General features: G+C 64.7%; 1 protein-coding gene across 10 annotated transcripts in view; it reads left to right on the top strand.

The window, feature by feature from the left end:
- Nucleotides 1–20,821, top strand: part of SMARCA4 (SWI/SNF related BAF chromatin remodeling complex subunit ATPase 4) — a 29,016-nt gene extending 8,195 nt beyond the window's left edge. For 2 of the 10 annotated variants that reach the window (XM_087778220.1, XM_087778221.1), the window contains exons 4-36: nucleotides 217–349; nucleotides 805–1,203; nucleotides 1,632–1,730; nucleotides 2,157–2,415; nucleotides 3,528–3,654; nucleotides 3,802–3,975; nucleotides 4,528–4,701; nucleotides 4,817–4,984; nucleotides 5,092–5,142; nucleotides 5,808–5,938; nucleotides 6,443–6,500; nucleotides 6,961–7,079; nucleotides 7,339–7,489; nucleotides 7,902–8,065; nucleotides 8,209–8,275; nucleotides 8,611–8,721; nucleotides 9,696–9,938; nucleotides 10,530–10,643; nucleotides 10,831–10,938; nucleotides 11,599–11,685; nucleotides 12,152–12,198; nucleotides 12,382–12,548; nucleotides 14,031–14,194; nucleotides 15,074–15,301; nucleotides 15,523–15,621; nucleotides 15,887–15,964; nucleotides 16,964–17,191; nucleotides 17,927–18,180; nucleotides 18,844–18,952; nucleotides 19,199–19,300; nucleotides 19,404–19,536; nucleotides 19,694–19,833; nucleotides 20,494–20,821. In XM_087778220.1, coding sequence (XP_087634346.1) covers nucleotides 217–349; nucleotides 805–1,203; nucleotides 1,632–1,730; nucleotides 2,157–2,415; nucleotides 3,528–3,654; nucleotides 3,802–3,975; nucleotides 4,528–4,701; nucleotides 4,817–4,984; nucleotides 5,092–5,142; nucleotides 5,808–5,938; nucleotides 6,443–6,500; nucleotides 6,961–7,079; nucleotides 7,339–7,489; nucleotides 7,902–8,065; nucleotides 8,209–8,275; nucleotides 8,611–8,721; nucleotides 9,696–9,938; nucleotides 10,530–10,643; nucleotides 10,831–10,938; nucleotides 11,599–11,685; nucleotides 12,152–12,198; nucleotides 12,382–12,548; nucleotides 14,031–14,194; nucleotides 15,074–15,301; nucleotides 15,523–15,621; nucleotides 15,887–15,964; nucleotides 16,964–17,191; nucleotides 17,927–18,180; nucleotides 18,844–18,952; nucleotides 19,199–19,300; nucleotides 19,404–19,536; nucleotides 19,694–19,833; nucleotides 20,494–20,526 — 4,719 coding nt within the window. In that variant the 3' untranslated portion in view covers nucleotides 20,527–20,821. Of the gene's footprint in view, nucleotides 1–216; nucleotides 350–804; nucleotides 1,204–1,631; nucleotides 1,731–2,156; nucleotides 2,416–3,527; nucleotides 3,655–3,801; nucleotides 3,976–4,527; nucleotides 4,702–4,816; nucleotides 4,985–5,091; nucleotides 5,143–5,807; nucleotides 5,939–6,442; nucleotides 6,501–6,960; nucleotides 7,080–7,338; nucleotides 7,490–7,901; nucleotides 8,066–8,208; nucleotides 8,276–8,610; nucleotides 8,722–9,695; nucleotides 9,939–10,529; nucleotides 10,644–10,830; nucleotides 10,939–11,598; nucleotides 11,686–12,151; nucleotides 12,199–12,381; nucleotides 12,549–14,030; nucleotides 14,195–15,073; nucleotides 15,302–15,522; nucleotides 15,622–15,886; nucleotides 15,965–16,043; nucleotides 16,087–16,963; nucleotides 17,192–17,926; nucleotides 18,181–18,843; nucleotides 18,953–19,198; nucleotides 19,301–19,403; nucleotides 19,537–19,693; nucleotides 19,834–20,493 lie in introns of those variants that run through there. The other 8 variants (XM_087778223.1, XM_087778222.1, XM_087778225.1 and 5 more) reach the window with 8 other exon arrangements.

The following is a 20,821-nucleotide window of genomic DNA, read 5'->3' as shown; positions in this document are numbered from 1 at the left end:
TGCTTATTCCCTTCCCCACGATCCGTGCGGGGGGTTCGCTGTGACCCGCGGGATTTTGCCAGCAAATAGGTTTTGTGTTGAGGAGGGTGTCGGTGGCGTCTGGGCGCGGCCGCTGCGGGCGGCGAGCCCTCCGTGCCTTCGGCGCAGGGAACGCCGCCGGGGCCGGCGCAGCCGAGGCTTTGGGGTGGATTTTGGGACCTTGCTTTTCTCCTGCAGCCCATGGACCCCATGCATGAGAAGGGAATAACCGACGATCCTCGCTACGGCCAGATGAAAGGGATGGGAATGCGGCCCGGCGGGCACGCGGGAATGGGTCCTCCTCCGAGCCCGATGGATCAACACTCTCAAGGTCGGTTTCTTTAACACAAATAAGATTTATTTTGGTGGGGATGGGGCCGGGGATCAGCCCGGAGCTCCCAGAGCCCCCGTGGCTCCTCGCTTCCCTCCCCTCTTCACGCGTACACGGGGCGCCCGTTAGGGTGGTCGGGAAAACGAGCAAGGAATTGCACGAGGAGGTCGAGCTGGGCGAAGGGCCCTCCGTCCCTCCTCGTGTCCCCGTCCCCCGCCCCGCGATCGCTGCGGCGTCCTACGCCGCGCGCGCCGTTCCCAGGCAGCCGCTCACGCCCAGGAGCTTTCCTTGCTTTAAATCGCTGGTTTGGGGAAGGATTTAGCGCTGCGGGGTTAAAGCCGGTGCAGGCCCCACTGGGGAGGAGAAGTTTTCTGTGGGTTTTTTTCCTCTTTTTGACTCGGCCTTCCCGCCGCCGCCAGCGCTTTGCTCCCGTCTAACCGCCTCTCCCCCTCCAGGTTACCCTTCTCCGCTCGGCGGCTCCGAGCACGCCTCGAGTCCGGTTCCGGCTAACGGTCCGTCCTCCGGCCCTCAGATGTCCTCGGGCCCCGGAGGAGTCCCCCTGGACGGCACTGACCCCCAGGCGCTGGGGCAGCAGAACCGGGGCCCGACCCCTTTTAACCAGAACCAGCTGCACCAGCTGAGAGCTCAGATCATGGCCTACAAGATGCTGGCCAGGGGCCAGCCCCTCCCCGACCACCTTCAGATGGCGGTGCAGGGGAAGCGACCCATGCCTGGAATGCAGCAGCAAATGCCGACACTACCTCCGCCCTCCGTCTCCGGGACAGGACCAGTGCAAGGACCAGTGCAAGGGCCTGGACCGGGACCGACACCTCCAAACTACAACAGACCTCACGGTGAGCGCTGCCCCTTCGCCGGCTGTTGGCGGGAGGGTGTTTTACCCCGGTTTGGCGCGGTTCGACGCTCGCTGCCGCCCTGGCGTCGCCCGGTTTGGGTTTTCCATTTGCTCTCCTGATCCGATCCGTGGCCGTTAGCTTTCCAGGGGCGGGGACTTCGGGTGCATCCCACCGGCCGCTGGCGAAGCAGCAGCCCGGCTCCTCCGGGCAGTCTGGGGTGCGGGAGGGCCGCTTCGCCCCTCGGCGCCGTCCCTGCTGACGGGGGGCACGCCCGGGGGGTTATGCGCTTGCAAAAAGGCGGGCCTGCCGGGCAGGCTCTCCTAGGCGGGAGGATAAACTTTGCTCCCGGTTAACGCACGCAAAGATCAACAGCCTAACGTGGTTTTTTCTTTTTTCTTTCCTTTCTGCCTTTTCTTTGGGCCTTGCAGGTATAGGAGGGCCTAACATGCCCCCTCCCGGACCCTCAGGAGTTCCCCCAGGAATGCCTGGGCAACCCCCCGGCGGCCCCCCCAAGCCCTGGCCGGAAGGTGAGACCCGGGGCTCGTTGGCAGCAAACCCTGACGCGGAACCGTCGGCTCGTTTGGGGCTGCCGGTTAACGAGGTGCGGCGCCGGGGCGGGGGGGAAGCCTGCCGTCAGCGCTCCGTGCCGCTGTGGCGGAAGGAGCTTGGAGATTCCTCGTTAAAATCCTGTAAATGGCGAAAGGCGGAGCTGGCTTAATCAGCGCGGGCTTTCCGGGGCTCCGCTCGGGCTTTCCGAGCCGGCCGCTCAAAGTTGAACGGCCTCAGCCGGGGAGGGAGGCCGCGGGGTTTGTTTGCCGCGAAACGGATGGTGCGGCAGAGAGGTGCCGGCTCTGCGCCGTGCCGACGTCGGGCTTCGCCGGGAGCCGCTTCCCCTTACGCCGGGAGGGAACTCGGAGGGAATTTTTCCTTGACGGCGCTCTCTTTCCCCGCAGGACCAATGGCGAATGCTGCAGCCCCCACTAGCACACCTCAGAAACTGATTCCTCCCCAGCCCACCGGCCGGCCCTCGCCAGCCCCGCCGGCGGTGCCTCCGGCGGCGTCGCCCGTGATGCCGCCCCAGACGCAGTCTCCCGGGCAGCCGGCCCAGCCGGCCCCCATGGTGCAGCTCCACCAGAAGCAGAACCGGATCACGCCCATCCAGAAGCCCCGAGGGCTCGACCCGGTGGAAATCCTGCAGGAGAGGGAGTACAGGTGGGGCCCCGCCGCGCGTCGGGATGCGGGCCTGGGGCGGCGCGCTCCTCGCCTCCCTCGCGCCACCGGTACTTTTCTCCTTAACGATTCCCCGTCCCGTTTTGCCTCTTATTAACCTGCGACGTTGCGGGTGTTGGTTGGCAGCTGGCTGGGCGGGAGCCGGCAGCGTGCCCAGGTGGCCAAAGGGGCCACCAGCGTCCTGGCTTGTGTCGGGAGCGGCGTGGCCAGCGGGCCGGGGAAGGGACCGTCCCCCTGGGGAGGCCGCAGCTGGGACGCTGTGTTCAGCCTTGGGCCCCCGGCTCCAAGAAGGAGGCGGAGGGGCTGGAGCGCGGCCGGAGAAGGGCAGCGAGGCTGGGGAAGGGGCTGGAGCGGGAGGGGAAGGGGCTGGGGGGCTCGGGAGGAGCGGCCGGGGGAGCTGGGGGGGCTCCGCCTGGAGAGGGGGAGGCTGAGGGCAGCCCTGGGCGCTCTCCACGGCTGCCTGAAGGGAGGCTGAGGCCGGGGGGGTCGGGCTCTTTGCCAACGAAGAAGCGACAGGAGAAGGAATAGGTCCTGGATGGGACCTGGGCTGAGGTGGGATCTCGGGAAGGATTCCTGCGCCCAAAGGGCTGTCGAGCGCTGGCCCAGGCTGCCCAGGGCAGGGGCCGAGTCCCCGCCCCGGGGGGGATCGCAAAGCCCCGCAGACGCGGCGCTCGGGGCCCTGGTTTGGGGCGGAGGTGGTGGCTTTAGCTTAGCGATGGGACTCGGGGATCCGAAAGGCCTTTTCCAACCCAAACGATCCGATGATTCTGTGCCATGCGGAGATGTGGAGGGACGAGGGGGCGTACGTTTTCCTTGGAGCCTCTCAAGGCACCTCCCGACATCTCGTCCCTCCTGCTTTATTGTCACCGCTGGCATTTTATTAGCGACGGCGGGTGCCTGTGCGCTGGGGGCGAGCGTCGCTGCTCTGACGATCGATTAAAAGAGAGTTAAACGGCTGGGTGCCGCGCAGCCCAGAGCCCCCCTCTCGCTGGGGGTACGGCCTCCGCAGATCAGAGCTGCGCTCGATAAGGAGAGGAGCGAAAGCGTCGTGCCGGTCCCTGCCCGCCCTGAAATCCCCTCTCCTTCCTCTGCAGGCTGCAAGCTCGCATTGCTCACAGGATCCAAGAGCTGGAAAACCTTCCTGGCTCCCTGGCTGGTGACCTGAGAACCAAAGCTACCATTGAACTTAAAGCCCTCAGGCTGCTCAACTTTCAGCGACAGGTAAGCTCTCCGCCAGAGGAAATCTGCTTTATTAACTCGCTGCGCGCGGCAGCTGCGGGTGGCACGAAACTCGCGCCGTTCTAATGCTTTGCAGCCTCGCCCGTGGAATTAATTCCCTTTTTAATTTAACCTGAATCTCTCCAAAAGCTGCGTCAGGAAGTGGTGGTGTGCATGAGGCGAGACACGGCCTTGGAAACGGCCCTGAACGCCAAGGCCTACAAGCGCAGCAAGCGGCAGTCCCTGCGCGAGGCGCGCATCACCGAGAAGCTGGAGAAGCAGCAGAAGATCGAGCAGGAGCGCAAACGCAGGCAGAAGCACCAGGTCAGCCGTGACGCGCTGCGCCTGCCGGCGTCGGGGGCGCCGGAGGAACCGGGCGGCTGGAGTTGGCTGGGCTGAACGCTTTTAGGGAATTCTCTTTTTTGGGGGGATGAGAGAAAGACCCTGTTTGGGCGAGGTGACCGCCCTTTGGGGCGAGGTGACCGCCCTTTGGGGCGAGGTGACCGCTCTTTGGGCGAGGTGACCGCTCTTTGGGGCGAGGTGACCGCTCTTTGGGGCGAGGTGACCGCTCTTTGGGGCGAGGTGACCGCTCTTTGGGCGAGGTGACCGCTCTTTGGGCGAGGTGACCGCTCTTTGGGCGAGGTGACCGCCCTTTGGGGCGAGGTGACCGCCCTTTGGGGCGAGGTGACCGCTCTTTGGGCGAGGTGACCGCTCTTTGGGGCGAGGTGACCCTTGTAGGTCCCTTCCAACCGAAATATTCTATCCTGTAAAGTGTAAGAGGAGCCAATCTCGCTTCGCGTTGGATGTCTTAACTTAGTGCAACACCTAAGCGCACGAGTCCTGACGCTGCCTGTTCGCCGGTTCCTTTTCCCGCAGGAATACCTCAATAGCATCCTGCAGCACGCGAAGGATTTCAAGGAATACCACCGCTCCGTCACAGGCAAAATTCAAAAGCTGACCAAGGCGGTGGCTACCTACCACGCCAACACGGAGCGGGAGCAGAAGAAGGAAAACGAGAGGATCGAGAAGGAGAGGATGCGCCGTTTGATGGTAAGCGGCGGCACGGGAAGCGGCCCGCGCGTGCGCGGCGAGCCGTTAGGCGTTCGGGGGGTGTGCGGAGGGCTCGCCTCGTTTAGCAGGGTGTTAACGATCCTCCTTCCCGTAGGCCGAAGATGAGGAGGGATACCGCAAGCTCATCGATCAGAAGAAGGACAAGCGCTTGGCCTACCTGCTGCAGCAGACGGACGAGTACGTGGCCAACCTGACGGAGCTGGTGCGGCAGCACAAGGCCGCGCAGGTGGCCAAGGAGAAGAAGAAGAAGAAGAAGAAGAAGGTGAGTTGAAGGCGAAGCTCCGCGGGGCATACCGTCTTCGCGGAGGCGCCGATTTTGTCGCTTCCTTGGGTGCTGGGTCGCTCACAACCATCTTCCTCCTCTTGCAGAAGGCGGAGAACGCGGAAGGGCAGACGCCGGCGATCGGACCGGATGGCGAGGTAAGCCCAATAATCTTATCTCAGGGTAGGGAACGTCAGGCACGTGCTGAGAGGGCCGGGTAGAACCCTCCCCGCTGCGAGGACGAGGTCTAATGCAGCGGGCGGCTAAATTGAGGCTTCCGAAACCAGCGCTTACGCCAGGATGGAAGGCGGGATCTCTCTGCCCGTCCTCGACGGGAGCAGCTTCGGCGGGCAGGCGCCAGGGGCGGGCGGCTGGGTGTTTAGGACGCCTGGGCAGGTCGCGGTCGCGCTGGGATTCGTGTCGGCCGCGAGGAACCCGGGAGCCCGCGCGCGCGAGCGGCCCCGGCGTTGAGCGTCCCGTGCTCGGCGCTTCGCCAAGCCCCTGGCCGCCTTCTGAGGGATCTCTCAAATGCATTGGTCCCGCACGAACGCGGTTCGGCACCTGAGCGCGCCTTCCCGCGCAGATTCATAATTTCTACGCCGATTTTTTCAAAGCGAAACGTTAAATCCCCTCCGCTTTCCAGCTTTGCCGTCCTCCGGTGGCGGGGTGTTCAAAGCACTCGGCCGTTTCCTCCCTCGCGGTGGTCGTCGCGGTGGTCCCGGGGGGGGTTTGGCCGAAGCGGTCGACGTTGATGTCAACGCGAGCTCCGTTTCGAGGCAGAAAACCCAAAATACTGACCCGCGGCCTGCCTTTGATTCCCCAGCCGCTGGACGAGACGAGCCAAATGAGCGACCTCCCGGTCAAAGTGATCCACGTGGAGAGCGGCAAGATCCTCACCGGCACCGATGCCCCGAAGGCGGGGCAGCTGGAAGCCTGGCTGGAGATGAACCCCGGGTGAGTCCCGGGGCGACGACGGCGGGAGATTTCCTCTGGCCGCCCCGTGCCGGCCTCGCCCGCGGCGCGCCGGAGCTCGGAGGGGAACGGGGAGCCCCGGCCGCGCGCTGGGATGGCGCCCGCAGCGATGCCGGGATCGATGTTCCGCACGGGATCGGCGGGGAGGAAGGCGCTCGGCCTGGGCCCAAACCTTGGGGAGCGCCGGGAGCTGGAAGCGGTGGGGCTGCGGATCGGGAAGGAGAGATTCCGTCAGCCTCCCTCCACGCAGCCCCTGGAATGGCGTGGGAAGGGCTGGCGGGAGCGGGCCCGGAGCGCGGCTGAAAACTTCAACTAAGCGAGAGGGAAAAATACACGAATAAGCATTTTATTTAAAAAACCAAAATACTGATAACAAAACCCGAGTTTTAATGCAGTGGTCTCTAGAAGCGTGCTGATGTCGTGCTGCGTGTAGAGTGCTGGTGGTAGCAGATTTGCAATTAAATATTAATATTTGCATTTAATTAGGTATGAAGTAGCTCCAAGATCTGACAGTGAAGAAAGCGGGTCAGAGGAGGAGGAGGAGGTAAGGAGAAACGCCACCCGTCTCCCTTACGCTTTCGTATCTTAAATATTCTTGAGAGAACGGGACAGAGCCGTGCGTGCCGCGCTGAGCTCAGCGCCGGCATCGCGCTTCCCGGCCCAGATCTGCGTCAGTCAGCTCACATAAGCGTAGGTAGAATAAATAACTATTTATTAGTTAGAATAGACCAAAAAAGCCCCGTAAAGAAAGCGAGGGGGCGGCGAGCTCTGTTCGTTGGCTGCCCCGTTTCCTTCCCAAATGTTTCTCACGTAACTCTTTGGCCGTTCGGAAGCGAACGGCGCCAGGCCGCTTGCCCCGGGGCTTTCGGAGCCGGCCGCGGGGGGCTGTCGGCGGGCCGGGTCGCTCCCGCGCGCGGCCGAGCAGGTTCTGCCGCCCTTTCCGTCGCGCAAAGGAGAGCGAGCGGCTTTGTGCTCAGAAGGCGGCGCCTTGTCTCTCCTGGCAGGAGGAGGAAGAGGAGCAACCGCAACCCGCTCAGCCTGCCCTGCCTGTGGAGGAGAAGAAAAAGATCCCCGATCCAGACAGCGACGACGTCTCCGAAGTGGACGCCAGACACATTATCGAGTGAGCCCTGCCCCTTAACCCGCTCTCGCGGCCTCAGAGCCGCTTCCGTCACTCTCGCGTGCTCTGTGCCAAAGGAGCGAAATCCGGCGGGCGGCGTTTGCCCTGCTCCCGGTTTTTGAGAGCCGTCTTTTCCAAACGAGACCGAATTTGGCGCGTATCGGGGAAATGAACCACCCCGGGACCGGCGGGGCTCCCCGGGAGGTTTCCCCAGAGGCAGCATCTTTCTCATCTCCGATTTTTTCCCTTCTCCCCGCCGCAGGAATGCCAAGCAAGACGTTGATGACGAATACGGGGTGTCTCAAGCTCTGGCGAGGGGCCTGCAGTCGTACTACGCCGTGGCCCACGCCGTCACCGAGAGGGTGGACAAGCAGTCCACGCTGATGGTCAACGGGGTCCTCAAGCAGTACCAGGTGAGCGGCTGCGGAAGGGAGCGCCCGCCGCGCCCTACCGCCGCGCCGTTTCTGGCAGCGCTGCCAGGAGCTTTTGGCGGGAGGCACCGCCGTGCCGAGACGCTCCCGGTAGGACGAAACGGGAGCCGAGGGCAGAGCCAGCGCACCCGTCTGGCGCGCGGTAACGAGCCAGGCTCGCTCGCTGCTTACGGCAAAGAGCGTCGGCTCTCGGTGTGCCCCGAGAGGAGCGGAATGCGTCCGTGCCAGCGGCTGGCTTTAAATAATTAACGCGAGACCTTCAGCAGCCCCGGGGGAGCTCGTCTCCGTAATGCCCGAGACGGGGTGGAGCGCGCGGGTCGTTGGCGCGTCCGATAGCGACTCCTCTGTCTGCAGGCTGATTTTTGGGGGTTTCGATCCCTCCTTTTCCCCGTAGATCAAAGGTCTGGAGTGGCTGGTGTCCTTGTACAACAACAACCTGAACGGCATCCTGGCAGACGAAATGGGTCTGGGCAAAACCATCCAGACCATCGCTTTAATCACATACCTCATGGAGCACAAACGGATCAACGGACCCTTCCTCATCATCGTACCTCTCTCGTAAGTGCCCTGCCTGAATTCGCCGGCCCGGCCCGGCACAGAGAGCGCTTGGCCCGGTGTCGGCGCCGGCTCCGGGCCTCTGCGGTGCCATTTCCCCTCGCGCAAGGGCCGGTTTTACCGTTTCTCTTTCTTTTTTTCCCCAGAACTCTGTCGAATTGGGCGTACGAGTTTGACAAATGGGCTCCTTCTGTGGTGAAGGTCTCCTACAAGGCAAGTACCGGCGTTCCTTTCGCATGCGCCTACCGGGCTCCTTCCGCAGGGATTCCTCGGATGCCAGTTTGCCCTTTCCTCCTTCCAGTCTCACAACATTTCCATTATCCCAGGGAAGCTGGGACGCTTCCTGGCGCGAAATCAATGCAATCCACATTTGTTTTTCATTCCTTAACGGCAGAAGGAATCCAGCTGCTACCCTCTGCACAAACGTTCTCCCTGCCTTTCTGTAGCTGGAACAATCGTTCCCCGTGGATAAGAACTACTCCCACCGCCTCTCTCCTCCTGGAAATTATCTTCTGGTTTAACATTTCTGTTTGAATTTCTTCCTCCAGGGCTCTCCGGCAGCAAGACGGGCATTCGTACCTCAGCTCCGAAGCGGGAAATTCAACGTCTTGCTCACTACTTACGAATATATCATCAAAGATAAGCACATCCTGGCCAAGGTGAGTCCTGCCGGCAGCAGCTCCCCGTTGGGGGCGGTTTGGGCCGCGGCCGGAGGATCCCCCGTCCTCGCTGCGCTCGCGGGCACCGCGCAGGCGGCACCGAAACGGTCCCCGCCAGAAAAACCCTGCCTCTTCGGGGAGGTTTTCCTCTCTGGGGTCTCTCGCCGTCACTGGCCGGAGGCGAGGAGCCGCCGCTTGCCCTCCGCAGCCAGGACTGACGTAGCGTTCTCCTTAGTTTCGGCCGCATATCCTGCGATACAGCAAATACCCTTTTCCCTTTTAATAAAGCGATTCCCAGGACACTGAACGTTTACCAGAACCCCCACAAGATCGTCGTTGCCCTCCGCCCCAGCCGAGCGCTGGCGGGTCTTTCCCGTGCTTGGGCGGCAGCCACAGGGGGATGATCAAACGCGGCTTCCCCCGGCTTGGAAAAGCTGTGCCGTTTCAAAAGCGCCCAGCCAACGCGCCAGGTCAAAACCCCGGGTTTCATCGCGCTCGGAATTGGTTCGGCAGCGCCGCTTGCCTCGGTGACGCGGCCTGGCTGCGTTAAAGCTGACGCCTCTTTACCTCGGCGAGGCTTCGAGGGGAGCGGCCTTCTCTTCTCCCTCTGTGCTGCGGAGAGTTAAACACGGCCGGATTTGTTACCGGCCAAAAATCTCGAGAGATCCTGAAATTCCCCGGGGCTGGCATCAGTCTCTGCCAGCCGTTTGGCATCGGCCTTCTTCCGTTTTCCCCCCGTTCCTCCCGTGTCCGCCTCCGGGGCAGAGACGCGAAGCGCTGCTGCTGGGCGCAGCTCCCAGGCAGGGCCATCGGAGAGGCCGGAGCGGGTTTCCACGATCCCTGGAGCCCGGATCTCTCCCGGATGCCTCCGGAGCCACCAAAGGCCGCGGTAGCCGCGGCGGAGAGCGCCGTCGCCCCTTGCCCACGCCGCCCTTCTCCTTCCCTTGCCCACGCCGCCCTTCTCCGTCCCACAGATCCGCTGGAAGTACATGATCGTGGACGAGGGCCACCGGATGAAGAACCACCACTGCAAGCTCACCCAGGTCCTCAACACCCACTACGTGGCTCCGCGCCGTCTGCTGCTGACGGGGACCCCGCTGCAGAACAAGCTGCCGGAGCTGTGGGCCCTGCTCAATTTCCTCCTGCCGACCATCTTCAAGAGCTGCAGCACATTCGAGCAGTGGTTTAACGCTCCTTTTGCCATGACGGGAGAAAAGGTACGGCAGGAGGCCGGGCGCTGGCCGTTGCAGCCGCCGGCGGGCGTTTTGGGTAGTTTGCATTTGTAAACGCTCGCGAAAATCTCTCGTTTCCACTCGGAAGGTGCGGAGCGCCATCCCTGTAAAACGTAATTTCTTTGGGATGGGTTTTACTGGAAGACTGGAAAATGAATTGAGTGCTGGGAGGGAGGGTGGGCAGACGGTTCTCCCGTCGCCGAGACGTCCGAGCGCTGGTGGGAGAAGCCGGTCGCGCTTTTGCCGGCGTGGTTCTCGGACGATGAAGCTGCTGCCGGTGCCGTCGTTAACGGCTCCGGAGCCGTTTGAAGCGGCTCCCTTCAGTCGCGGCAGCCGAGGTGTTGCGGCGCAGGCTATCGGGCAGCGGCGGGGAGATAAGGGAGCCTCGACTTAAAAAAAAAAAATCAGTGCGGAAACCTCAGATTGCGACGATGACATCAGAGGGGCTTTCAGCGTCCCGGAGCGATGCGTCACTGTGCTTTACCCTGACCCTGGGAATCTCGCCGCCGCTGGGGGATGGGAGGAAGGGAATTCCGGGCGTCCTCGTGTAACGGTTCCCCTTTCCCGCTGGCGCAGGTGGACCTGAACGAAGAAGAAACCATCCTGATCATTCGGCGCCTGCACAAAGTGCTGCGCCCCTTCCTGCTGCGGAGGCTGAAGAAGGAAGTAGAAGCGCAGCTCCCCGAAAAGGTAACGGCCGGGAGGAACCGTCCCGCTCTCCCCCCGTCTCGGGGCGGGTGTGCGGAGCTTTATTCGGGGGCGGCCGGGTCTCCCCGGGCTCTAGCAGCGGATGAATTCGGACGGAGCCAGCGTCTCGGGGTGTTGGAGGGGCTCGCTGGCGTCGCCCCGGGAATTAACCTCTCCTCGGTCCTTGCAGGTGGAGTACGTGATCAAGTGCGACATGTCCGCTCTGCAGAGGGTCCTCTACCGGCACATGCAGGCCAAGGGCGTGCTCCTCACGGACGGCTCCGAGAAGGACAAAAAGGTCTGGCCGCCGAAATGGCCCGCTTTTGGCGGATCGCTGCGCTGTCGGAGCGGGGCTGGGGGCGTCTGTTCTGTCCCCCCTCCGCGGAGAGGGCAAAAACCCCTTTTATGAGGCAAAGGGCGCTGGAGGGCGCGGGCCCCGCTCCGGCGGGTGGGCTGCCCCGGCCCCTCGCGCGTCCCGGCGGCGGGTGTAATCCTGCGGCCGCCGGGAAGCCCACAGAGGCCGCCGACTCGCTTCGCAAAGCCCTCAGGAAGTCAGCTGGCAATTCATTAGGGGAAAAAAAAGTATTATTAAAAAGACGCTTTGGCCCGAATTAAAAGCTGGAGGTGAAAAATTCCGTCATCTTCAGCCGGCTCCTCGGCAGCCTCTGCTCCCTAGGCTCCTCAGGGTGGCCTGAACGTCTCCTAAAACCTTGAACTTGGCCCCTCGCTCACCGGGGAGAGCCCGGCGGCCCGCCCAGGCAGTCCCGCCCCGGGCAGCGCTGCCGGCTGCGGCTCCAGCGCCTCCGACACAGCTCCGGCTAAATCCGGGCAGCGCTGACGCCTCGGGGCTGCGAGCCCCGTCTGAACGCTCCCAGAATATTCCTCAGGGAGGCCCGGAGAGCTGCTGCCGTCGGTAAGCTTCAGTTCGCGCTTCTAATGGCCCGTCTCGTTTGCGCAGGGTAAAGGCGGTACCAAAACCTTGATGAACACGATCATGCAGCTGCGGAAGATCTGTAACCACCCCTACATGTTTCAGCACATAGAGGTAATGGGGGCTCGGGGCTGGCGCGCGCGGCGAGGGCGGAAAACCGTTCCATCCCCCCCCTTGAACGGCGATCAACCAAAGGGCTCTCGTGGCCGCGGCGCGGGCCGAGCGTCGGCAGCCCGGCCGCTTGGCCAGCCGAGCGGCACCCCCAGCGCGGCGCCGTGCCCATCAGGCTTCCTTCGAAACGCTCCTTTTTGCCCCCCAAACGGTCCGAACTCTGTCGAAGCCAGCTCGATTGAAGCAATCTTGCCTAAACAGCGCGAGAGCGGGCGCTGTCCCTCCGGGCCGATCCCTTTGGCGATCTCTCAGACGCCAGGCAGCCCTCTGAAAACCGCGCCGTTCCCGCGGCGCTGCGGGAGCCATCGTCGCCCGAGGGCCGGTTCTTTTTCAGGGCGGTGCCAGGACGTCGTGGCGTTCATTTGTGCGCGAGGGCGGTTTCTGACGCCGGTTCTCTTTCTGGTTGCAGGAATCCTTTTCCGAGCACTTGGGCTTCACGGGAGGCATCGTGCAAGGGTAAGCCGGGTAGTTTGGAGGTGGAACGAGGCGGGGCGTTTGCGGCTTTTCCTCGTGAGGGTTTATCAGCGCCCGGCAAACGAACGGGCGCCGCCGCCGTGAGCGCCGCCAGCCCTTCCGCGAGGGAGACGCCGTGTTTTTAGCACCCAATCCTTATTTTTCCCCTCTTCTCTTCCCTCCCAGGCTGGATTTGTACCGTGCCTCAGGCAAATTTGAGCTCCTGGACAGGATTCTCCCCAAACTGCGAGCCACCAACCACAAGGTGCTGCTCTTCTGCCAGATGACCTCCCTCATGACCATCATGGAAGATTATTTTGCTTACCGCGGATTCAAATACCTCAGGCTGGACGGTGAGTGCCCCTGATGCGCGGGGACGGCCCCCGCCCCTCTCTTGCTCACGGCGCGGGGTGAGGATAAACCCCTGGCGCGGGGCCGAGCGGCGAGGTAAGCTCCGACGGGTTCGCCCACCCGGCGTCTCTCGCAAGGGGAAGGCGCCCGAAGCGAACGGCCCGTCGCAAAGCCGCGAGCCCTGCTCGCGGGGCGCGGGTTACAGCAGTGAACCTCGCGGGGTAAAAGATACCAAGCGCAGCCTTTGACTTGATACGTTACCGTCGGCTGCTGCCGAAGCTATGGTTTTCGGTTTTTAAATTCGGCCGATCTGTTTAATTCCGGAGCGCCGAAGGACGCTGTTCCGGGCCAGGTGGCCTATAACGTTATTCAATTAATTAAATATAAATCGGTCGGATTCCAGGCGTAAGTCGGCAGGCGCGCGCCTCGCTTTGCGCGCAGATCTAATTTAGTAGAAAAAGCGAGTCCGTTCCAACCGAAACCGGCGAATGAACCCCTAAATCCTGTAGAGAAGCCCGCGCAGCCGGGGGGCTGCTGCAGCCTGCGCAGACCCGAAGGCTCTTGGCCGGCGCAGCGCGGCGCTAACCCTAAAGAGCTGGCCCGAGAGGAGCACTGAGCCGCCGAGAGGGCGAGGCGCCGAGCGAGGCCGTTAATTGAGCCAGGGTTTCTCCCTTCCCCTCGGTCTCGGAGCCGTTTGCTCCTTTGCTCGCGACACCGAACGACTTCCGGCACGGGATGGGCGTAAGCGCGGCATCGTGCCCGCGGCCGCCGCCTCGCCCGGCCCTTTCTGCTCCCGGCCGGGCGGTAACTCGCCCCGCGTACCCCTTCCCCAGTGCCAAGCCGGCAGAGTCACGGCGCCGAGGCGTTGATGCGCCACCGCCGGCGTGAGCGAGCATCTCTTAACGGCTCCCTGCGAAGCGGGGCGAGCTCAGCTCGCAGCCGGCGCGTGCCCGGCTCTCCCTGGGCTCGCGCGGGGCCCTTGCGTGGCTTACGCAGCCGCGTCTCTCTAAAGAGAGCAGAGGGAGGGTGGTTTTGGGGAGGGCGGGCTGGGGGAGACCCTCGGGTACCGCTGAGCCCGGTCTGCTGCTGCTGCAGCAACCTCGCCTAACCGCCCCGGCCTCGAACGTACCGAACGCCGCCTTAAAGCCGGCCGCGTTCCCGGTTCGGCCGTCCTGAGCTCTGGGAGATCTCCTGATCCGCTCACCGACGGCCCGGTCGGGCCAGCAGCACCCGCCCGCGTTAGCCGTTCCTTTCGCCCTTTCTCTCAAGTCTTTCTACCGAAAGCAGCCGCACGCCCCGCTGCCCCGCCACCGCGGCCTTTCACAGGACGCGCGCCCGCCCCCCTTCCCCTTTGGAGCCCGGCGCCGCCGCCGCCTCGGCCCCCGACGTGCCTCTTCCGAGCGCCGCGGAGCCCCTCGCCCTCCCGCGTCTCCCGACTCGCCGGCGCTGGCCCGGGGCAGGGGTAACCCCTCCTCTCTTTTCAGGAACCACTAAAGCGGAGGACCGGGGCATGTTGCTAAAGACTTTCAATGAGCCAGGCTCCGAGTACTTCATTTTTTTGCTGAGCACTCGGGCTGGCGGGCTGGGTCTGAACCTCCAGTCTGCCGATACTGTGATTATCTTTGACAGCGACTGGAACCCTCACCAGGTAAAAACCAAACCAAACCAACCAAGCAAAACAAAACCACCAACCAACCAAAAAAAAAAAAAAAACCAAAAACCAAAACACCAAAAAAAAAAAAAGCGAGGGAAACGGATGGAGAAGACGGCTCGGTCCGCGCCGTCTCTCTCGCGTGCCCAGAAGAGCACCGCGCTCGCTCTCGAGCGCTGGCACCTCCCCGAGACGCGCGGCCGGTGCTGGCAGCCCAGCCTGACGACGAAGAGCCTCCGCCCAAACAAACGCCGCCGTTTCCGTCCGTCCGCTGCGCCGTCGCAGCCGCGTCCCCGGGACGAGAGCCAGCGGCGTAGGCTTGCGCAAGAGCCCGGGCGCTCGCCCTCCCGGCTGCGAGCGGGGCGTGGTTCTGGCGGCGAGGAAAAGCCGGGAGCCTCACGCGGCGGCAGCTAAATGAATCGTTGCGCTGGCAGTAAACCTTTAAAGCTTCCCTCTGCCAGCAGCCGAGGTCAGAGAGCCCTTCCTCCTCCCGGCACGAGTCGAGGCGTTGAAACCCTGCCGTCCTCCGAGCCCGGTGCCGGCGCAGACCGCGGGCACGCTCCCGGTGACGGACGGCCCGCGAGAGGCAGAGAGCCGTCCCCAAATTCCGGCTGTGATTGTCCGCGTGGTCGTGGGGGGTTTTTTCCCCCCCCACGCGCGCTCGGTCTCCTAAGGAGCGAGCGGCCGCCAGTACCGATCGCTTCCGTTAACCGAATTCCCTGCGAGCGTACCGTAGTCCTCAGGGATGGCTGAGAGCGTTGAGGGTGCAGCCTGCGTCCCCCACCAGGCGTTTTTAGAGGATAAAGCGCGTTTTTTTTAATCTCGGCGGGAGCTGGCTGTAAATCACTCGGCCAACGATGCGCGCTTCCCCGGCAGGACCTGCAGGCGCAAGACCGAGCGCACCGCATCGGGCAGCAGAACGAAGTGCGCGTTCTCCGCCTCTGCACCGTCAACAGCGTGGAGGAGAAGATCCTTGCCGCCGCCAAATACAAGCTGAATGTTGATCAGAAGGTTATCCAAGCCGGCATGTTTGACCAGAAGTCCTCGAGCCACGAGCGAAGAGCCTTCCTCCAGGCTATCTTGGAGCACGAGGAGCAGGACGAGGTAAGGGGCAGCGCAGGCAGCTTCCTCCTACTCCAGAGCGCGAATGGCGAACGTGTGGCTGGCTTTGCTCCACTGCTCTGTGCGTCCTCGAGGCCAAGGGCGTGGGGGCTAGAAGGAAAAAGGAGCATGAACACTTGTTTCTATTTGAAGTGAATTTTTAGCGTCGGTGAAAGGTGCCGGATTGACAGCCCTGGAGACTGAAGTCCTCTATTTATCCACAGAACAGATACAGCGCGGGCAGCGGCAGTGGCAGTGCAAGCTTCCCCCACACTGCCTCAACCCTGTGCCTGAACGCTGAGTTGGAGGAACCACCTCTAAAGGTGAGAGGGGTTGTTCAGTCTCCACGCCCATTCAATCCTCGGCCTTGCTGCTGAGACTGCCAACGCACGTGCCAGCTCTGCCGGTGATCTTTGCACCGCGGATAACCTGTCCGCTAGAAACTGGACTGAGGCCACCCAAAAACACATCTTTCACGGGCAACCGAACAAGCGTCGGATGGTAACGATGTTCGGTGCTGTGCTCCGAGCGGACGAACTGCCGCGCCGCCTTCTCTCGCCATTGAATCGGGGATTTAAAATCTTGCAGGAAGAAGACGAAGTTCCCGACGACGAAACGGTCAACCAGATGATTGCGCGGCACGAAGAGGAGTTTGACCTTTTCATGGTGAGCATGGCACAGGCTGCGGAGGAGGAGTGGTGCCCGCTGTTCTTCCGAGTAGCAGCTAAAACGGTCTCTCTAACAGAAATCGGCTGAGAGTGCTTAACGAAGCCGTGACTCGTTAACAGGTAAAACAAAACAGTAGAGCAGGGGCTCAAAGTCAGGACGCTCCCGGCTCCGGTAAGGGACGAGCTCGGGGGGAGCCGGAGGAGAGAGGCCGAGCTTCCCGCCGCGGGAAGGAGGCGTCCGCCCGCGGGCCAGGACCCCAGGCCCTCGGCAAAAAGCCGTTTCCCCGCCCAAAAGAGCTCCGGCCCGGGAGCGCTGCTGGCGGTGGGAGAAGGAGCGTTCAAAATGGAGGAGAGGCTCCTCGTGATGGCGACCGCCCGACTCGGGGCCTCCTCTGAGGGCTCCGGGTCGCACGCCCGGCGCCGCTTTGGTTAAACCCTTAACGAGGACGGGACGGTTGGGCGAAGCCGGGCGTCTCGCGCCCAGAGCTCGCATCTGCCCGAAACCGCGGCCCCGTCGGCTCCGCCGGCGGCGCACGCTTAATTCTGTGCCCGCCGCGCCAGCCCGCGGCCCTCGATGGGCAAGTCTGGCGCTACCGAAGCCCTGAGAAGGCTGGCGGAGAGAGGAGAGCGCCCCGGCCCCGGCGGAGCAGCCGGCTTAACCAGATCCGACCTCCCGCTGCTCTGCCTCCTGGCAACTGTGCCGCCTTTCTCCCCGTTTGCGGCCGGCGGGGTTTATTTTCCACAGCCTCTCCTGAGCTGTGAGGAGCCGGCGGCTACCGAAACGCCTCCAGCTCCCCGCGTGGTTCCACAGCCACGCGCGCCATGCATCACCGCGGCCCCGTGCCGCCTCGGATATCCCCGAGCCCCGTCCGGAGGCCGTGCCGTTCCGGCGGCGCCCCGCACTCCTCCGAGGACGCCCCGAGGCGTTAGGGCCGTAGCGGCCGCCCCCCGCCGCGGCTTTGCCGGCAGCCCCACAGCAAAACCCCTCTTCTTCCAGCGCATGGACCTGGACCGCAGGCGGGAGGAGGCGCGAAACCCCAAGCGCAAACCGCGCCTGATGGAGGAGGACGAGCTCCCGTCCTGGATCATCAAGGATGATGCCGAGGTGGAGAGGTTGACCTGTGAGGAGGAGGAGGAAAAGATGTTTGGGCGAGGCTCGCGGCACCGTAAGGAGGTGGACTACAGCGACTCGCTGACGGAAAAGCAGTGGCTCAAGGTATACATGGTACAGCATCGTTCTCCACTGGCCTTCTCGAACCTCGGCTTCAGCGCTCGGGTCCCTCCCTCTGCGCCAGGGCGAGCGCCCGCGGCCGCGTTGGAGCCCGCGGTTAAAACCGCCCCGCGCCGCGGAGCTCTCTGAAGCGGCTTCGCTTCCACCCCGAAGCCCGGCCTGGCCGCGAGCTTCCCCCCGACCCCGAGGCGTCCCGGCACGAACCCGCGCCGTAGCCGAGGGTTGGCCCTTAACGAGGCCGGGCGGACTCTGCGCGTCCGCCGCCGGCAGGCGCAGTTGCGCGCAGGAGGAGGAAAATACGGTGGTGATTATACCGAGGCCGGCGCGTTGAGCCGTCAGCGTTGCGCCCGGCCTCGCCGGGGCCTGGCTTTCTGCCCGTCCCACCGTTACCCCTTCGGCGAGGGACCTTCACGGTCGCTCCAAGCCTTCGAGCGGGGCCCTGCAGAGCCTCCGTTCCGGGAAACCCGACCCCGAGCCGCATCCCCGGCCCCTCGGCCTTCGCAAGCGCGGCGTTGCCGCGGGCTCGCGGCACAGGGGAAGCTGCTGGGCGCTGGCGGGAGCCCCTCGCCCTGTGCCGAGGCGGCGGGAGGCGGGTTAAGCCGGTCCTGGCCGAGCGGGCGACGCCGGCAGCCCGGCGGGGTCGTCCCCCGGCGCGCGGAGCCGCAAAGCCCCCCCCGCGGCGGCCGGGAGCCTCCGTGCTAGCGGATCCCGTGTTGCTCCCCTGGGCAGGCGATCGAGGAGGGCACGCTGGAGGAGATCGAGGAGGAGGTGCGCCAGAAAAAATCCTCCCGTAAACGCAAGCGGGACACGGACGTCGGCTCCGCCACCCCCACCACCAGCACCCGCAGCCGGGATAAGGACGATGATAGCAAAAAGCAGAAGAAGCGCGGCCGGCCGCCGGCGGAGAAACTCTCCCCAAACCCCCCCAACCTCACCAAAAAGATGAAGAAGATCGTGGACGCCGTCATCAAGTACAAGGACAGGTAAGGGAAGCGGGGGCGGGCGCCCAGCTCCGCCACGCGGCGCCGGCTGCCGCCTGTCAAACATCAATAGCTATCGATCTGTCAATCTGCAGTCAATCAAACGGGAGCGGCAGTGCCGCCGGTTTGATCCCTGCGGCTCTCGGCTGGCCGCCGACCCGCTCCTGGCTCGCGGGCGCAGCCGGGATCTGCGGAGCGCTGGGCAGGTCAAAGGGGCCGAGCGCCGCGCGCGTCCGTCCAGCCGGCGGCTTCGCCACAGTTCGTTAACTAACGAGGAGTTAATTAACGGGGCTGCGCAGGGCGCTTCTGCCGCCGCCGGGGTGAACGGAGGCCTGGCTCCTGCTCGGTGCGGCCGCAGGCCCTGGCCCTTTCGGGGCAGCCGTCCCGGCACGGGGCGGTCGCCGTTGGCTCGTCCCGTGGGTCGCGGTCCGCTCGGGGCTGTTCCGTCCGGTGCTGCCGGGCGTTCCCGGCACCGCGCTTTGCCGTTCAGGCGCCCGTGGCGCAGCGTTGGGCGCTTCCCGTGGAGGAGCGGCTGCTTAAATCCCCCAGCCCCCTCTCAGGGCGGCTCCGGGCTCCTCTCCGCTGCCGGGACGCGGACGCACGCTCCTTCTCCCGGCGCTGCCGGCTGCCGGGCGCTCGCCTTTGACGCGCGGTTTCTCTTTGTAGTAGCAGTGGACGGCAGCTCAGCGAAGTCTTCATCCAGCTGCCTTCCCGCAAGGAGCTGCCGGAGTACTACGAGCTCATCCGCAAGCCCGTCGACTTCAAGAAAATCAAGGTAACGCCGCCCGAACCGCGCCGCGGTCGGATTTACCGCGCGTCACCGTGCCGGCGCGGTCGGCCTCGACGGCGGCGGTGGCCGCGGGGACGCCTCCGCCCCTCGTCCGGGTGCGCGGTGGCCGCGCCGGGCTGGGCGCGGGCGGACCGTGCCCGTCGGTGTGCGGGGCGAGCCGGGGGGCGCGGACCCAACCCCCTCGTCACCGCCCGTGGCCGCAGCCTCAACCGTCCCCTCCTCTCCCGGCAGGAGCGCATCCGCAACCACAAGTACCGGAGCCTGAACGACCTGGAGAAGGACGTCATGCTGCTGTGCCAGAACGCGCAGACCTTCAACCTGGAGGGCTCTCTGGTAAGGCGCGGTGCGGCGCGGCGCGGCGCGGCGGGAGGCCGGGCAGGCAGCGGCGCTCGCTGCCCGCTCCTGCCTCCCCCTCACCCCGGCGCTGCCCCCCCAGATCTACGAGGACTCCATCGTCCTGCAGTCCGTCTTCACCAGCGTCAGGCAGAAAATCGAGAAGGAGGAGGAGAGCGAGGGCGAGGACAGCGAGGAGGAGGAGGAAGGAGAAGAGGAAGGCTCCGAATCCGAGTGTGAGTGCCGCGGGGAGCGGGGGGGGATCGGCGCGGCGGAGCCGTGGCCGGGGGAAGCGCACGCTGCCCGCGCCGCCGCCCCGGGGACGGCGGGCGCGCGGCCGATGGGGGGTGCCGGGGTTCCGCGGCGCCGCCGTGACCCCCTCCCCTCCCGCAGCTCGCTCCGTCAAGGTGAAGATCAAGCTGGGGCGGAAGGAGAAGGCGCAGGACCGGCTGAAGGGCCGCCGGCGCGCCAGCCGCGGCTCCCGCGCCAAGCCCGTGGTGAGCGACGACGACAGCGAGGAGGAGCAGGAGGAGGTGAGGCCCCCGTCCCCAACCTTCCTCTTCCTCCTGCCCCCCAAACCTTCCTCTTCCTCCTGCCCCCAATCCCCTCTGCCCTTCCTCCTCCTGCCCCCCAAACCTTCCTCCTACTCCCCAAACCTTCCTCTTCCTCCTGCCCCCAATCCCCTCTGCCCTTCCTCCTCCTGCCCCCCAAACCTTCCTCTTCCTCCTGCCCCTTCCCTCCCTCTTCCTGCCCCCAACTTCCTTCTCCCGCCCAAGTGCCCTCTGTCCTTCCTTCTTCCTGCCCCTTCCCTCCTTCCTCCTGCCCCCCAATCCCTTCTTCCTGCTGCCTCCCAACCTCTTTCCTTCCTCTTCCTCCCCCCCACTCCCTCCCTCCTGCCCCCAAACTCCTTCCTTCCTCCTCCAAACCTTCCCCTTCCTTCTTCCTACCCCTTCCCCTCCTCCTCCTGCCCCCCAACCCCCCCGCCCCCCAACCCCCCTGCCCCCCAGCCCTTCCCCTTCCTCCTGCCCCCCAACCCCCCCGCCCTTCCCCTTCCTTGTGTCCCCTAAATCCCTTCCTCCTGCCCCTTTCCTCCTGCTTCCTGCCCCCCAACTCCCCCCTCCTGCCCCCCAACTCCCCCCTCCTGCCCCCCAGTCCCCCCTCCCGCCCCCCTGACCTCTCCTCCCTCCCCGCAGGATCGCTCCGGCAGCGGCACCGAAGACGACTGAGCCCCCGTTGCGCGGCCCCGCCGCCGCCCCCCCGCCTCCCCGTAGCTCCGCCGGGCAGCAGCGCCGCCGCCCCCCGGACTGTACAAAGCCGCCTCCCTATTTATGCTGCCGCCAGCTCTAGGACCCCCCCTCCCCGCACCGCCGGCGCGGCGTTAACCGGCGGACGCCCTCGGTTTTAACCGCGGACGCGCGCTCCTCGCGCCACCGGGAAGGAGCGCGGTGAGGGGAGCGCGGCGCCGGCCGCCCCCGTCGACGTCACTGGATTTTGAGCAGTAATAAACGAAAAGCGCCGGGA

This window comes from Nipponia nippon, unplaced genomic scaffold (genome assembly GCF_047370975.1).
Source record: "Nipponia nippon isolate SJK-2023a ecotype South Korea unplaced genomic scaffold, ASM4737097v1 scaffold_42, whole genome shotgun sequence".
NCBI lineage: Eukaryota > Metazoa > Chordata > Aves > Pelecaniformes > Threskiornithidae > Nipponia > Nipponia nippon.
Note: the sequence above shows the minus strand (reverse complement) of the source record. Positions and strands in the feature narration are given on the sequence as shown.